The sequence below is a fragment of the Limulus polyphemus genome, unplaced genomic scaffold, assembly GCF_000517525.1.
Source record: "Limulus polyphemus unplaced genomic scaffold, Limulus_polyphemus-2.1.2 Scaffold3441, whole genome shotgun sequence".
Lineage (NCBI taxonomy): Eukaryota > Metazoa > Arthropoda > Merostomata > Xiphosura > Limulidae > Limulus > Limulus polyphemus.
In genome coordinates, this window is record NW_013669051.1 from 2,194 (window position 1) to 19,636 (window position 17,443).

General features: G+C 31.4%; 2 protein-coding genes and 1 long non-coding RNA gene across 3 annotated transcripts in view; 2 read left to right on the forward strand and 1 right to left on the reverse strand.

Annotated features, from left to right (window-relative positions):
* Positions 1-2,473: 2,473 nt before the first annotated feature.
* Positions 2,474-5,862, forward strand: LOC106469351 (sugar phosphate exchanger 3-like). The gene is made up of 3 exons (XM_013929838.2): positions 2,474-2,875; positions 3,122-3,187; positions 4,026-5,862. The coding sequence occupies exons 1-3, from the start codon at positions 2,696-2,698 to the stop codon at positions 4,176-4,178; spliced, it is 399 nt and encodes a 132-aa protein (XP_013785292.1). The 5' UTR covers positions 2,474-2,695; the 3' UTR covers positions 4,179-5,862.
* Positions 5,863-7,493: 1,631 nt separating this feature from the next.
* The window catches only part of LOC106469348 (mitochondrial 10-formyltetrahydrofolate dehydrogenase-like), a 66,419-nt gene continuing 56,469 nt past the window's right edge, over positions 7,494-17,443 (reverse strand). The window contains exons 21-24 of the mRNA XM_013929836.2: positions 16,930-17,035; positions 15,703-15,902; positions 15,377-15,463; positions 7,494-8,522 (exon numbers count right to left, since the gene is read on the reverse strand). Coding sequence (XP_013785290.2) covers positions 15,408-15,463; positions 15,703-15,902; positions 16,930-17,035 — 362 coding nt within the window. The 3' untranslated portion in view covers positions 7,494-8,522; positions 15,377-15,407. The remainder of the gene's footprint in view (positions 8,523-15,376; positions 15,464-15,702; positions 15,903-16,929; positions 17,036-17,443) is intronic.
* On the forward strand, positions 17,042-17,321 carry LOC111088265. Its single transcript, XR_002612844.1, has 2 exons — positions 17,042-17,194; positions 17,275-17,321. It is a non-coding gene; the product is annotated as an uncharacterized LOC111088265 (long non-coding RNA).

Sequence of the window (17,443 nt, forward strand, 5' to 3'; positions counted from 1 at the left end):
TGCAAGTCACTAAAACCTCGTGATGTGCACAATAAATGATGCCCAGGCATATAGGGTTAACAGTGTAATATGTCGGGCTTCATGGTGGGTATGGTAACTGTTTTAATGGATGTTCCAAACTATAACCTTCAAGCATCCATTTACTGATGACTCTGCAGATGCACAGTTACCACCTAATATGTCCCCCACATAGGGCTTCATGGTGGGTATGGTAACTGTTTTAATAGATGTTCCAAACTATAACCTTCAAGCATCCATTTACTGATGACTCTGCAGATGCACAGTTACCACCATCTGTCACAGCACTTCAGATGCACAGTTACCACCATCTGTCACAGCACTTCAGATGCACAGTTACCACCATCTGTCACAGCACTTCAGATGCACATTTACCACCATCTGTCACAGCACTTCAATTACTGGTACTTCATTCTTTATTAGAAATATCATTAGGGAAGATGTCTCATTTTCTTTACTCTTTTTGTGGGTCTTTAATTTGCTTATGTTGCAGTTTCTAAGGCCATGAGTGTCAGAATGGACCATGACAGCACCCTCTTATGATAGATCATTTCCCCAATTAATTGAAGTGAAAGAGATACACAGGATTAAAACCATCAATAACATCTTGTACCCTGAGGTAATAAAGATGGTGTGATGCCTTTGAAAACAGCTATTCTGCTGCACTCTGAGCCACTGCTATAGTGGAAGTGCAAACAGATATCTCTGTAGCCCTCCATAGACAAATGAGCTGAGCAGTCTACCTCTACACCTATTTCTCTTTATACTAGTGACAAAAGTGAGCAGTCACAATCAGTTTCATTGGCCCTGAAACACAGTACCATTATTTGGCATCCCCCTTGTTCATTATAATCCCTAACTGGGGTATTAAAAAGTTTATTTTTACTACTGCACTGACAGTGCCATTTGACTTGTTTCAAGTTCATCTGCTTTCTCTATGTTTGTTTTGATGATAAATTGAGATGGCAACTACTTGATAAGATCACAAAGGTCTGCTTGATTAATTTCCTCTCCTGAAGACAGGTAAAAAGAGCATGATCAATGGACAGCAGTGATAGATTCATGAAAGGAGTACGTTGGTCAACTAGTAATGGTACTCTCCCATATAACTGATAATATCAGTATTTTCTAAGAAAGTTTCCAGTAGGGAGATGCATTCAGAATGGTATGAATTGGCCAAGTCCTAAATTAGCACAAAAACTTGACAATTCCATAACTTCGGTTTTTGAGGAAAACTACATAATTAGCTCTTCTGTTTTGAATTTTGACTATTTTTTAAAACTAGAATGCCTATCAATCTTAATGGATACTGCCCTGGATTTGAGTGGTGGGGCAGATCCCATTCAGATGGATCATTCCTGCAAATGTATAGTCATTTCTCAGGCCTTATCAGTCTGAAAAGATAATACTTGTTTCCTAGCAAGTGACTTATGCAACATAATTAAAGCACTGATGAGAATGTTTATCAACGCTGATTTAACTTTCAGAAATCATTTCTGCAGACAAACTTGGACATTGGAGTGTTGTCCCTTATCATAGTCTCCAAATAGTTGCTAATGCTGAAAATTCAAGAAAGTTCTCAGTCTGCTAATTAAGTGCCAAAAGATTGTGATGTCATTCTACAACATAGATGGAAAAGCTGAAGAAGCAGTCAATGTCTGATATTTGATCATATGAAAGCTGTGGGAGAAAATTTATATATGTTTGCTGTTACTAAACAACTGCTTGTGCCAGCAACTGTGCCAACAACATAGGTATTATATTATCTGTATCTTCAGCAGCAGAGTGTAAACATTGAATCTTTAACAAAGTCTGAGAAGGCAGAAAGAATGGGAAATTTAACTTGGGCATAAATTACAAGTCTTTGAGAAAAAGTACAAAAGAAAGAGCAAAATAGCTTACAAAAGAATATGAACCATTAAAAACTTTCCTAAAAAATACTGAATAGAGTGAGTAGCTGTAAATAGAGGATTTTATGACATTGAATAATTCAGTCAATGCTGTATATCAATAACTCAAATGTGCTAAAGACTGATTCTCTGAATCCACTTGTATAATTGTTTTTTATTCAATGAAATCACTTTGTTTTCTTGTTAATGATAATTTACTTTTGTGCCTTGAAAAATGCATTTTGTGCTTAAAAATAGTGGTGGTATTTTGTTGTACGAGTCTTTCATAAAGCATCTTTACTTACCAAAGTAAAAAGTTCCTATATACAAACAGTAAAGAAAACTATATTATCATCATTTTGATCAAATAATGTTTTCTAGATAAAATATTTGTTTTGAGTAGATTGGAATGTTATTTTATGTTACTGCATTTTTTTATATAATATTTTTCTGTACTGTCATTTCATTAATGTTAGTAATATTTCAAGTAAAATATAGTTAAAATTACTATTCACCATATTCATTGTATGTGAGAATTTTTACTTATAATTAATATAATTAGGCTTGATTTTTATGCTCATATTAAATCATTATAATGAATATTTAGATTCTATTCAAAGAATACTATTGGTTTTTAGTCATTGCCAAATTTTTGTTCATAATTTATTCCATGTCAAGTATATTTAAAATCTAATTTTTTTTAAAGCTTCTGGTCCAGACCTAATAATGAATGGTTTCTTGATGGGTGTCACTGGTTTTTTTTTAAAGCTTCTGGTCCAGACCTAATAATGAATGGTTTCCTGATGAGTGTCACTGGTTTTTTTATTGCTGGAGCATCAAATTTGGTGAGCACAGCCATTTCTGCAGACCTTGGCAGGCAAAAAGAATTAAGTGGGAGTAAAGAAGCTCTTTCAACAGTTACTGGAATAGTGGACGGGACTGGAAGTGCTGGAGCAGCTGTTGGCCAGGCAAGGATTTGTTCTAATTATCTTTTTTATGAAATTACTTTCTGTTGTATCAAGCCAGTTAATGTTGTACTTTGTAATATTTCCTAAACATTTGTATTTAAGTCATTTGTTGCCAATAAAGATCATTTGGTTGAAAAATTCAGTCAAGTATTTTTTTCTTGATATTTTTAGATATTAATGTGCTTTTATAACTGCATATGCTTGTTTGTGTTTACTGCAAAGTGTATTTTCCTTCCATTTCTGTAGTTGCTTGTACCATTACTTCATAGAGACTTGGGATGGAACTCTGTATTTTATGGCTTTATGATAATGGTAAGTGTAAAAAACTGTTATATATTGTTCAGTTAAATATAGAATTTTCAGATGTGTGAGAAAGACTGTTAAAACACACTTTTTGATGTGTTAGTGGCTTTGTTTGAAATGAGTATTTTTATTTCAACTTCCAATCTCAATTCTTTACACGATGTGTGTATTTTTAAGTTATTAAATAATTATTCACACTAAATTTCTTTTCAGCTTTTTTGGTGTGTTGTAGTGGTTAAGGACAATTAAGTATTCAATAAGACATCTGTAATATCTGTAGAGTAACTAATTTTGATGAAAATATTACTTGCAACATTTGTTTAGTGGATTTAAAGTAAGTTTGCTCAGTACTTGGTGAAGTGTGTTACTAGTGTTGTTTAGAGTAATCAACATTTTTGCTATTAAATTTCCCAACTTTGCAGGTTTATCCTATTACTTTATATTTGTTTTGGAACATTAGGGGTGTTAAAATTTGTGGTGCTGTTGATATTAGTTTTAGCAATAATTGTGTGAGTTAAACTACATGTTTAAAAAAAAAAAAATCATTGATTTGAATCAGTTTGGCAGTTCAAGTTTTTATTTATAATGATGAACACAGGAATATTATATATACATTAATGCTTCAGTAGTCATTAGTTGTAATTTAGCTGTCTTAGGCCTGTACTTACCACAAGCCTTGTTCATTGTCATACTGTGAATATTAGTTAATTTAAAATGTATAAGGATGCATATATTATGCTAAGTACATGAAATTGACAAATTTACAAAAGACAAAATGGCTGCCCCTTGAGAAAAGTAATTGAATTAAATGATTTGTGTAGTTCATGTTATCTATTCTCTCTTGCAGACAGTTCTCTCACTCCTCTGTATAATCAAGATAATTGTTCATGATATCCAAGAAGTTTGGAAGAATGGCTGTTTTGGTAAACGCCAAGTTTTATTTTATGTTGCAGAAGATAATGCATCTAACAACATACAAGATCCATCCTCTAGTAGTTGAAAGTGTAATTTTATTTAGAAATAGTTTTGACATGAGGATATAAATATACATACTGAAAATTCAAAAATTTATTTCACTTTAATTCATTTTTAATATTAACTCATTTTAAATATGACTTCATCATTTCATTACTTTATGAATTAGTTGAAAAAAATGACACTTGGGGTGTAAATGTAATTGAAGAGTTTTTTATGTTGTGGTTTATATCATGTACATTATGATTTTTGTCTTAATTTTTTTCAAACTTGTTTATTGTATTTAATTATAAAGTGCCTTGCTATCTCAGAGTTCATTTACAGTATAGGATAATTTGAATATTTGTTTTTTACTAAAATGGTGTGGGAAAGTTTTCCCCCTCCTCTTTAGTGTTTTAATCTTTTAAATGTTAATCACATAGTCTAAAGAAGGTTTTAAATAACTTGTTATTAGCAAACTGATATTTTGTTGTATTCTGTAGAATGTTTGTGAAATTTTTCAAAGCTGTTTTATCTTTTTGGCTTTTTTTCTTAGCACAGAGCAAAATATTGTCACAATAGTCAAAAATTCAAAACGTGTGTCCTTAAATGTAATCTTAATAAAGATTTTTAAGTGTTTCTCTAAATAGTATAAATATTGATTATAATAAGCTTTCTAAGAAACATGTATTCTAATAAATGAATCTGTATTTTTTAAATCCCTGTCCAATTATTTAGCCAAATGTTTTAAAGATATTTAAATTCAATTATCATGGATCTTGTTTTTTGCTATTAAATTTCCCAACTTTTATCTTATAATTTTCTATTCTAGCTGGGATATTTTAGTTCATTTATATCAAGTTTGTGGAACACTTGAGGTATCAAGGTTAGAGTTTATAATTTGTAATACTGTTGGAATTAGTTTTAATTATAATTAGGTAAGTTAAATCTTCTCTTTAAAAAAATCATTGATTTAAATCAATTTGGCAGTTCAAGTTTTATTTATAACTAGCAGAAAAGCCACCCATCGGGATTGTGCTTATTAGTGACACACACCTCATTGCATCAAAATGTTTCAATGGACAGAGCTCAAAATTTTCATACGTTTTTACATCCATTAAAAGTGCTACCCTTTATTGAAAAAATATTATATTTTTTTAAGAACCAGTTTTTTAGTACTACATTTACAAATTATGCCAATAAAGATATAATAAAACCCTCGCATACAGTCCTAGTGAAAGTCGTAATATTGTTGTAAGGATAGTAATTTTATTTAAAATTGTGTTTTGTTATAAAGAAATGGTTGTTGTACATACCATAGTTATTTTTCTAATTGTCTGAATCTTGAGTACCCAAAGTGGATTTTTTTTATGGGTTTGTGGTGCCACTCAGTAGATGGCGCCATAAGTCAATCACCACTTCTGGCATTGAAATCTTGTATTTCAGTACATCAAGAGGCACCATTGTATTATTTTGGTCATATAGTTATAAATACAGCCACACCATTGCTCAATTATAGTAAGATGATAAACATGGGAATGTTATATAAACATTATTACTTCTGTAGTCATTGGTTGTTATTTAGCTGTCATAGGCCTCTACTACCACAAACCTTGTTTATTTTCAGACTATGAATATGACCATAACAGACTAAATTTAGTTAATTAACTTGGAATGTATATATTTACAAAAGATAAAAGTATTTGAAATAAATAACTGCTCAAAAAATATTTATAGTATTGCAGTGCAGTCATTTTTCACGAAATTCCACAAATGAAAAATTTTAGCTTTTTAAGTAATAAAAAACAACAAAAGGTTTAAGGTGAATAAAATCAAATACTAACCTTTCATTATCTATAAGCATTTGAAAATATTGAACTGGACGTTTTAAACATGCCTTTCTTTTTGAAGATCAGCTCAGAGCTGATTTATAACATCTATAGACTTAAAATAAAATTTTCAATACCTTCCAAAACATTTAAGTTTCCTATTCTGAAACTTGTTAGATTTATTCTAGAAACTTGTAGTCACTCTAATCAGGTGTATGGTTTAGTACTGTTTAATAAGTTTTTGTTTTGAGGTTGAAGTGGAAGTAAATAATTGCTTCAAATTTTTTCTCCTCACACTAATTCATTTAGGAACTATTTATATTTCTAGTTTATTAAAATTCTACTTCCTTCTGGAAATTTATAAAAGAAAATACTGATGTTAAAAAAAAGTTTTAAAACCTATCATTAAACTGATCAAAACAAAAGTGTATGTGACTACAGGCTCATATTACTTAAACCTAACAAATAATTTGTTAAACTCCTAGACATCCTTCAAAGTAAACTAGTGAGCTGAATAATCAATTGAAGATTGTACAACACTGATCTTATGTTGAATGACAATAGTGAATATATGAAGTTTGTTACTAATACTAGATAATTAGTTAGTTGGATTTACTTCTTTTATTAATAACGTCAAAGTTAGCCCATTTCACCCCTGAATTTGGAGGCTGAAATAGTCTAATAAAAATTGAATGGTTTCAAATAGTAATTCCTATGCAGCACTTTTCCATCTAAAATTGACATAATATTCAAGGTGTGAAGAATCAAACTTGTGGGCTACAGTTAGCTGGTTCTATTATTCTGCCAAGAATAAGTCCACCCTGGAGTATGTTTGCTCTCCTAGTATGACTGTTATTAGAAGAGTGTCTAGAAAATCTTATTTAAAAAACATGCATTTTATCAAAAGGAAGGCAAGGTGTTTTTCTTTGAATATTGAAAGATTTACAGTATTAAGCTTGTGTTGATGTTACTTCCAAGGAGTGAAAAGTACAATTTCTAAATGAAGTGTCTTATTTCCAGTATCCACTTTAAAGACATTTTAAAATGGAAGCCATTTAAGTTCATGTGCTATCATTAATTTTCAGACAGTTCACAAAACAACTACATGACAGTTAAGTATGTATACATCTTTTAACTACCGTGATGTTGACACAGCATTTTGTTTCAAAACATTCCATACAAGTATAAAGGACAAATTAACAATAGTTAAGATGTTTAGGCTAGTTATAATAATGCATTTCTAGCTTTTGTTAGTAGTATTAAACCTGAGGTCCAAAGTTCAAAATGTGAAATATTTAGGGTTTAGATGCATTTTCTTTTACAAACTAAAAACTTGGAAATGCTGTGAAATAAATAGAAAATTCAAATACATTTTATGTAAGGACAAACAGAGCTAATTTCTAAAGTGGATATCATGAGTTTTTACAGAACTTGAATGCAGTTCTTTTTAAATTAAATATATATTATTTGGAAGAGTGATAAAGCATATTTTCTAGTACTTTCTTTGGAAAAAATAAATAAAGAAACATTTCTTTTGCTGCTAACATTTTATTTTTGCTTTACAAGTTGTATCGTTCTGACACACTTTGTCACTCATGAGGGACATTTACAAACTGTAAATTTAACTTCCAAACATTCACTACTTATAATAAAATAATGGTCAATTCCTTTTCACCATTTACCTGTAAATGTTACAAGCATGAATAGGAAGGTTACAATATACACAAAGTGCGTTCTAGTGAGTTCTCAATAAAAATATATATTTGGAATTAGAAATGTAAATCATATGTTAAATTTTAAACTTTCTTCTTTACACAACAATAGAAATAACTTGTGATTATAAAAATATTATAGATAAAGCTGTTTCATAAACAATGAAAACAGGAACCTTTTATTTAAGGAACAAAGAAAAATGAAATGGAAAGTTTTTACATTTAGATGTGCATATGAATATAATCCTCAGATAAAGTTTTCAGGCAATTCACAAAACTACATGACAGTTAAGTATGTATACCTTACCTCTTTTAACTATCATGATGTTGACACAGCATTTTGTTTCAAAACATTCCATACAATGTTTAGGAACATAAAATGATACAAGTATAAAGGAAAAACTACATCTATGTTAGATTAAGTCTTTAGAATCATGCACAACACCATGTAACCTAAAATTAATCCTATTTGTTAGGACAAGTTTTTTTAAATTTTAATATGTTAGGAGTATTTCCTAAGAATAGCAAATACATTGTGTTTTATAATAAAAATATAAATCCACATATAAGGTTTACTGTAAGCATCAAAATGTGTTGTACAACTTGCATAAATTTCAAAACTCTGAAAGTATAAAAAATGACTGAAATTGTAAATGATTTGAGTTTTAAACTAAAAGGAAATTTCTGACTGGTCTGTAAGTTAACCATCAGCAAGAAACCATTTAAATCACATTTAATAAGGCTATAAAAATGATAGTTCATCGTTGATAGATTGTTTAAGCAGAATTTTCATGATAGTTCAGTCAATCAGCCCATACAGCTTGCAAATATACATGGCAGCAGCAATTCCTGCAAAGGCAGAAATAGATATATTTAAATACTTGCAACACTAGAGTTGAATAAGTGCAACTACATGATTTAAAGTATAAGATCTATATTCATTAAAATTTAAAAGGTTTGGCAGTAGTCATCAAATAGTAATGTTGCTTTAGAGTACCTTTAACTATAGGAAGTTTAAAGTTTTTATTTACACAGATTCTCCTCCCTCCAATAATCTCCTTAAGGTTCTAGTTATAATGCCCAGTTCAATTTGAGTAGCATTGTCTTTCCTACATACTTTTGCACTTGCTTCATTTCCATGCCCTCCCAGTGGCTCAGTCTGAAGCCTTATGATGCTAAAACCAAGGTTTTGATACCTCTGGTGCACACAGTACAGGTAGCCCATTATGTACCTTTGAGCTTAATAAAAAACAAAATCTACTTCCACTTCTTTCCTCTAGTATGACATCTCTGTTCGATCATTTCCTATTCCCTTTCTATAAACTATTTCATTAATGGCATCATTCAGAGATCATACCAGGGATGCATCTTGCCAACTACATGGTCTACTTTCTGACTGAAGAACATACCACTGTAACCTTGAATAGAGGTTATCAGATGAGCCTTCAGTCTCCCAAAAGTTTTACCTATGTTCTTTGGACAAAATCTGTCTTTAATTTTGTAAGGAGGTTTAGAAATTTTGTCAGGAGTATGATCCTTCCATGGTTTTCACTGCCACAGGTCAACCAAACAAGTACATCTTTCTCTGAATGAACTGGATTGCCATGTTTTTGTCACCATTTAAACAATAAATCCCCATCTCTCTACATTGCTCTTACTTACCCATATAGTCAAGCCTTTCTTGACTGAGCCATCCATTGTTGCGATCAGTTTCTGCTTGTATATCAATTCCATGACTTTGGTTGTTTTGATCAGTAGTCCTGACCTTTCCCATCCACATCCTGTTGCCAATCTTTCTATGTTTAACTTAATGCCTTCTGCTTGGACCCATTCAATACTCTTGATGTTTTCCATTGGACATATCTCTTCTACATATTTCTTGGCCTCACTGACCCATGACTTGACCATTTTTGTTTCTGTATTACTAATTTGTCTACCCTCTCTTTCAAGTGCTGATATAGCAAGTTTGATATGGTTGTAGTTGCTTTGAGTAGTGCTTGGCTGTCTGGAATCTTTTGTCTTTTGGTATAAAGCTACTAAAGCAAGCCAGATGCACAAGGTGTTACAGGAACTTGTTTGGCTGCTCCAGTTACTATTCTTATGGCTGCTTGGTACACTGACTTTCCTGCCGGATTATATACTCTATTCTGTTGCTCTCACCAGATTGATGAGGCTCCTTTGATGTACTTTATGGGTTGCTGCATACTTGAAAAGGTAAGACTACTGACTTATCTCAGATCATCATGCTGTGGTCCATCACAACATCCAGAAAAATGCAGTTCTTAGGTGAATCTCTTCTGTATGCATATATCAATGTCAAGAGGAAAAAGTGTCCGTGTGAGATATGGACCCAATATCCAACAGGCTTTATCTGGTTGTATGGACATTGTATCATCTAGTCCACTAGCAGATACTTTTACTGGCTTCTTGCAAACAAATCCTGTTAATGTGTGTAAAAGATGCTTACAATAATTATATTGTCAATAATATTTACATGGTGTCACATCAGGGCCTTCCATTGTATAGACTAGGCCAGCTGTGTATACCTTTAAGGTGCAGGACTCAGTGGGGATAAGGCCTTGTGGCTAACCACAGGTGATTTAAAATATCCATATGCCAAGTTTCATTTGATAGCACCTGGTGTCCAGCATAGCCAATATCCATTTTCAAAAATGGCAGAGCCTTCAGTTTTATTGCCAAAATGTCAATATCCAACTGACTGTAGGCATCTTTCTGCAAGCACTGTGAATTTCTTTGGTCTTATTCTTCCAACCTTGATGATGGGCAGACAACAGCTCTCACACAAGTCTTTTTGCAATTATTTGTTACTTTTATCATAGAAATATCTTGTTGATACAAAGCTTCATCTTGCAAATTGTAAGTATGATTATTTTGAGCAACAAAAGGTTTCATGGCAAGCACTGGTAATTTTCAATGTCAAGTGCTGCCCTGCTGTTTCACCACATCTACTTATTACAATAGACTAAAGTAGCACTGGTAATTTTCAATGTCAAGTGCTGCCCTGCTGTTTCACCACATATACTTATTACAATAGACTAAAGTAGCACTGGTAATTTTCAATGTCAAGTGCTGGCCTGCTGTTTCACCACATATACTTATTACAATAGACTAAAGTAGTGGCAAAATAATTTTTTTAATTAACTGAACATCTTTATAACTTGGCCCAATCCAGCTTTAGCAGTGAAAAACAATAAGTGACTAGATATAAATTGGAAAAAAACAACAACTAAAGCTGAACAAAAGTAAAATGCATAATACTAAATTATGCAGCATGAGATCAATTCAAGTTTACAAAAATCTATTGGTTACACTTAATTATCATGCTAAATCAAATATACTTGTACCTTTTTTCATTTTGAGGATAATGGCTGTGTTATGCATAATGTAACAGAATTTAGTTTAACAAGTTCAGAAATACTGTGTATGTGTACTTTGAATTGTATCATATCATGTAAGTTTTGTAAAATCCCTCGAAAACAAGCATCCTTTAACTACTTGAATAGTTACCACAACTTTAACACGATTAAGAGAGTTAAACTAAAGTAAGAAAAATCCCAAATTCTCATTGACATTTCACATCTGTTTCTACACCTTAACAAGATTAAGAGAGTTACAGTGAAAAATAAAATCCCCAATTCTCATTGACATTTCACATCTATTTCTACACTTTAACATGATTAAGAGAGTTACAGTGAAAAACAAAATCCCCAATTCTCATTGACATTTCACATCTGTTTCTACACCTTAACAAGATTAAGAGAGTTACAGTGAAAAATAAAATCCCCAATTCTAATTGACATTTTGCATCTTTTTCCTATTACAACTAGGAAAAAACAAAAAAATTATTCACACATTTAACGTATTTGCAGAGGTAGATTAAAAATTCAAAATGTATCAACTGAAATAAATCTGCATTAGTTTTGCAATGAATTTTGAAAACCTTTTATTGTATAATACATATTTTCAATTGTAACATCTTTTCATCCACTATATACCTCAATTTTCTTGTGCTCTATGATGTTGTTAGTTTTGCAATACGAGTCTAGACTCCAAAATGCTTCCCTCTTACTTTTATTTTCCTGGGACAACATAGTTTTCAATTGTAAGTCTGGACCAAAGCTAATGTTTACTCGACCGTATGCTTTGAGGATTTCCTTATTTGTTACATCAACTGCATTTAGTTTCAGAGCAGTGCAATAAAGATTCCAAATCTTTTCCTAAGAATGGTGACATAGGCTTATCTGTTTGACAAAGCTTCAGAAAGTTTTCTACCAGTTTTCCAAATGAGATTATAAATAAAATTTTACCTTTGCATAAAGGAGTCTTTTCAGCAGTGTTTGACAGTTTCATAAAAGTTTGTTCCCAGATATTATTTATTTATTTTCCAATATACTTCAGAACATTTGAATTGACCTCTAACACTCTTTCACAAATTAACGTTTTCGACCCAACAACGTGAACAAAATGGCAAAGGATATGGCTAAAAGGGCATGATAGATCAACTAGTGGGGTATAATATATACTGATATTTGGACTAGTGACCTGTTGCTTTATGGAGTTTAGGGATTGTATATAACTTCAGTTATTAGTGGCCAAACAAAAATATCCCATTCAGTTTTAAGTACTCCTGCATGAAATGGACTGGGTATGATATGTAATTCACAAGATCGTATGTTCAGTAACTGTTTTATTTTATTTTCAAGCCCATTAAATGCTGCCCAAACTGCTGAGACCAAATCTTTTTTCCACTTTATTTTCTAAACTTCCCAAAAGATCTGTTGCACGTGCACGACCTAAAATATTAGGCATGTAGTATCTGCTTTTGACTTGGTTGTTGTTCCAAAATCTAATTATTTCTTCTGCAATTCTGTTTAAAAATTCATCAAACAGCAATACAAATGGCTCATATTTTACATTTTGCTCCAGTAAATTGCCTAAATAGGGTGAAATGCAAAAAAACAATAAGTACATGGTTTTTAGTTCCCACATTCACAGACCGAGCTCTCTAAATCTGGAAACATTCACTCATTTGATACAAACAACTAATTTGAAAAAATTGATTTTAAACACCAATAAATTTCACCTTTTCATATGTCTTCTTTAGAACAGTAAGAAAAACAGAATTTGAATCATTTTTTTTTTTATTCAAGTTCACTAGTGCTGCAAGTGAAAACTTCCCATACTTTATTTCATTTTCAGTGTTTCTGTTCTTTCCATAATCGTAACATCTATTGATTTGTTGCAGAGATTACAAAATGATTACTGAACAAAGTGGCATATTATGTTGTTATCTTCACATAAATCACCATTTTTCTGAAACTAATGATTTACTTATAGTACATGCACTGCTTTCTTGTATAAAAAAATTTGATGCTGATGTTTCCATTCATCTTCATTTTGAAGAAGTGTGACTTGGCACGACTAGCATAAATAACTCTGATGAACTCTAGATATCTGTTATAGTTTATATATAAATCTACTCTTAAAGTCATTCTTAGAATTATTCTTATAAACGTAGACAGATTGCAAGCGCAGGTCTTTTATGGTCATTAATTATCACCTCGTTTCTCATTCTGATCGACTAGCATAAATAACTCTGATGAACTCTAGATATCTGTTATAGTTTATATATAAATCTACTCTTTAAGTCATTCTTAGAATTATTCTTATAAACGTAGACAGATTGCAAGCGCAGGTCTTTTATGGTCATTAATTATCACCTCGTTTCTCATTCTGATCGACCTCTACTTGACTCTAGTGAAGTCTTGTACAGATTACTAAATCATGTAGTTATAAGAAACATGATTGCTATAATAAATAGCCATTTAAATTTGGAATTTGAGTATATGGATTAAGTTTCTTATTGTGAAGATTTCTCAACATTAAAATCTGAATTGTGACTAATGAAAATTATCAGTACATGGGCTAATGAGGTTTTACTGTAGGTCACAATGCATCATATTTTAATCCTGACACAAATTTAATTGCAGTTGATTAAATTTTTTTCTAGTGTAAATAAACCTGTTGTATGTGAAATCTAACAGTCATCCACATTTCTACTGTTCTGCAATGCATTGCAATCTACTGAATTAAGCTTAATGCTGATAAAATATTACCTTAATTCTATCAGCATCACAATCAGGTGTTGTAGCCATACAGAACTTCTCCCACAGTAGTGGATCTTTGTAAATATCAAGCAATGCATTTGACATAAAACCATACACAATTCTGTTGTAAAACTCAAAGAAGTGGTTCTTGTAAATAGTTGTATCCATATTTTAGGGTTGTCCCATGCTGGAGTAAAGCAAAACAGCACTTAATGCTACATTCAACCCATTTTTATGGAAAGAAATTTTGAACCTTCAGTTTAAAATTTAACTTCTTTAACCTAATGATGGTTGCAACAACTTATTTGGAGTGATCAATTTAGCTCCTTGGTTTTTGGATGTTTAACTTTTGCACATTCATTGGTATGTGTAACAGATCATTAAAGTTGGTCATTTTCAAAGACAATCATTTAATTAATATTTGTAGGCATTGCAAGTTAATATTCCCTGTTAAGAACAAATTACAGCACATTGCATAGCCTTCAAATACATAAATATTTATCTGTTTAATAAGAAACTGCTTATTTTAAGGTTCATTACCAATAATTCTTTTACCAAAACTAAATTTAAAAATATATATCAGAGTTATCTGGTATTCTGTGATTGGGTACAATGAAACTTGTAGAAATCAAATACAATTTTGCTATAAATAACAATTCATCTGATCACACTGAAGCTGTTTAAAAGTACTAAAAACTTAATGCCACTGCTAATAATTTAGCTAAATAGAGATTATGAAAGGAAAACCAAATCTCTAAATCTAAACCAAAACTTTCAAATGATAACAAAGAATTCCAGTTTACAAAATTGCCAAAACATATACCAGCCAACCAACTAGCTTTTCCTGTCATTTTTGGTCAAGTACCATATAATCCACTCCACTCCTCACAAAAAACAACAACATAGAATTGGTTTGACAAATCACAAATTCCCAGGTTTTTCTTCGTTTTATACCATTTTTCCAGATTTCTCTCAACTGGGAATGAAATAAAACTTTCTCCTGTAATTCATGTTGGGTTTTCGAGATGGCTCTTTCTTGGCTACATTCACAAGTATGGGGCTTGTGGTTACTGCCCATTGAAGGCAATAGCTACCATTTCAACTCAAGGAATGTAGCAGGTGTAAAAAGAGTCTGGTCTATAGCCGAGTCTCCTTCCTCTCTCTCTCTCTCTGCCATTCTTGCGATGACATCATTATTAACTAGAATACAAGTGAAATTTTACAGTGCTTTCTCTAAGAATCTTTCATTCACATTTCAGTCAGTATCCAACTACACAAAACTCTGGGAATTAAAATCACCTTCAAAGCTACATATTCATGTAGGATTCAGTTCAACGAATTAGTCCATTTCTTTTCTTCTGTCACAACATTACTAGGGAAATGTGAGTTGACCAGGATGTATTCCTTGGAAGCAATTTTCAGGTTAACTATCAGTCTATTACTATAAAGTTCTAAAGCTATTTTTGCTGAATTTTTAAACTTTAAAAGTGATTCTAGGTCTGTACTAGTGTGACAGTAAATATTAGTTTATATTTCAAACAGCAATGTTTAATAAGAACTCCCAGCAGAACTTACCTTTATAAACTGTTCATCACAAGATCTGTAATCAATACTCAACTGTCACACATTTAATGCGAAGGTATTCGTTTAAAGCTGCTTCTCCTGGAAATAAAATAAAATGATAAGAGAAACAATAAGGTGGCAGTTTCAAAACACTAATAAATAACATCACTGTTCAAGTTTCTTCAATAGGCTTCCATTATGGTTATTATTCAAACTAAAAGCAAAGTTTCTGTGAATGAAAACATTTTTACCTTTGCTTTTCTTGGCAACGCCTAACTTTAAAATATTCATTACTATTTTTATATATCATATTAACAAACAAATCATGATGTGCTTACCTAAATCTTTACCAAAACCAGACTGTTTAAACCCACCAAATGGAGCAGCTACATCAGTTTTGTTATAGCAATTGATAAAACATGTTCCGGCATCAATACGATCACTAACATACATGGCCTTAGACAGATCTCTTGTGAAGACTCCTGAAGCTAACCCAAACTCTGTACTATTAGCCCGCTTAATGACATCGTCAATCTCGCTAAAGAGAAAAATATAATATTACAAAAACTATGCATTCAGCCATTTACTAAGTTATAAATACTAAGGTACAATCAAATAATGACTGGCTATTTGTAGATTAACTTTTAATATGAAAGTTGTAAATCTCAATGGAAATGCTTTCAAATAATTTTAACAATGATTTTTACTTAAAGCCATAAAAATTAAATCCAGCAACACATCTTATGACATTGTTTTCAGAATTGTGTCTGAGCTGTTTTTTGTGAATACAATTCTATAGTTCAGACTTCTAATTGAGACACACCCAGACTTTGTTACATATTGAAAAAATACTTCCTCAAGTACTGTTTTCTCATTAACAAAAAAAAAGGGGGAAATTTCTCCTATAACAATATTTTTATAATGTCTTAACAACTCAAATCTCTACAATAACAAAACATTACAAATTCATTTTATTTTTAAGTTGTGTCTCAAGAATATTATTAAAATCTTTAATTTATGCCAAATAGCTTCCCTGAAGCAGAGCTGTGTGATTAGAGGTAATTACTAGTGTTCAGCCAGTTTCTCTCTCTATTCAGCAATTAAAGAATAAAATAATTGTTAGCAGCTTGTGCTGCTAGCCAGTTGGCTTCCCTCCAGTTAACAGTTCAAAATTAGTGGTAGACAGCCATCATAGCTTTGTCCTAACAATCACCAAAGCTGAACAAACTTGAAGTGAAAAAAGATATAATGCTAAAACTGAACAGAGTGCAGATTGTCCATTATATAGCTTTGTGCTTAACAAACATAATAGCAATATTTGAATTACTTGGATAATTGGAAATGGTAATAATCTGAAACCCCCATTTCAATTAGTTGATTATTTTCATGACCATCAATATAATCTTAATTAATCAAGTGTTGGAATAACCAGTTTAATTGTAATTTCAATTAATCAAAAACAGTAATAATTGGAAATACTAATTTTGATGAATCATAATTTAAGTTAATTAAATTAAATTACCCAGCTCTAACCTGAAGGTGTACATATTCTAAAGATCAGTTACCTTTCTTTAAATTTTGATACGATCATCACCGGACCAAAAGATTCTTCCTTAGCTATGTACATATCATCCTGTACATCAGTGAAGACAGTAGGTTCAAAGAAAAAGCCTGAAAATAAGTACACTCAAAATTAAGTATCACGAATTAAGTCTGTTTAAACTTACACACTTAACTAGTACCATGAGTAAAATCATGTCAATGGTTTATATGTTACCTTTAATTGGTATCAAGTAAGTCATGTGAAAGCTGTACTGTTACTTTGTAACAGTACAGCTTTCACATGACTTACTTGATACCAATTAAAGGTAACATATAAACCATTGACATGATTTTACTCATGGTACTAGTTTTTTTGAACTGTTACATTTGTTAAACTTACACACTTAACTAGTACCATGAGTAAAATCATGTCAATGGTTTATATGTTACCTGCATGAATCCAGAAATTTCTCTGCTCTGTGCAACAGTTATAGAGTAGTTCACATACATAAGGTACAATGGAATACAATACAATAA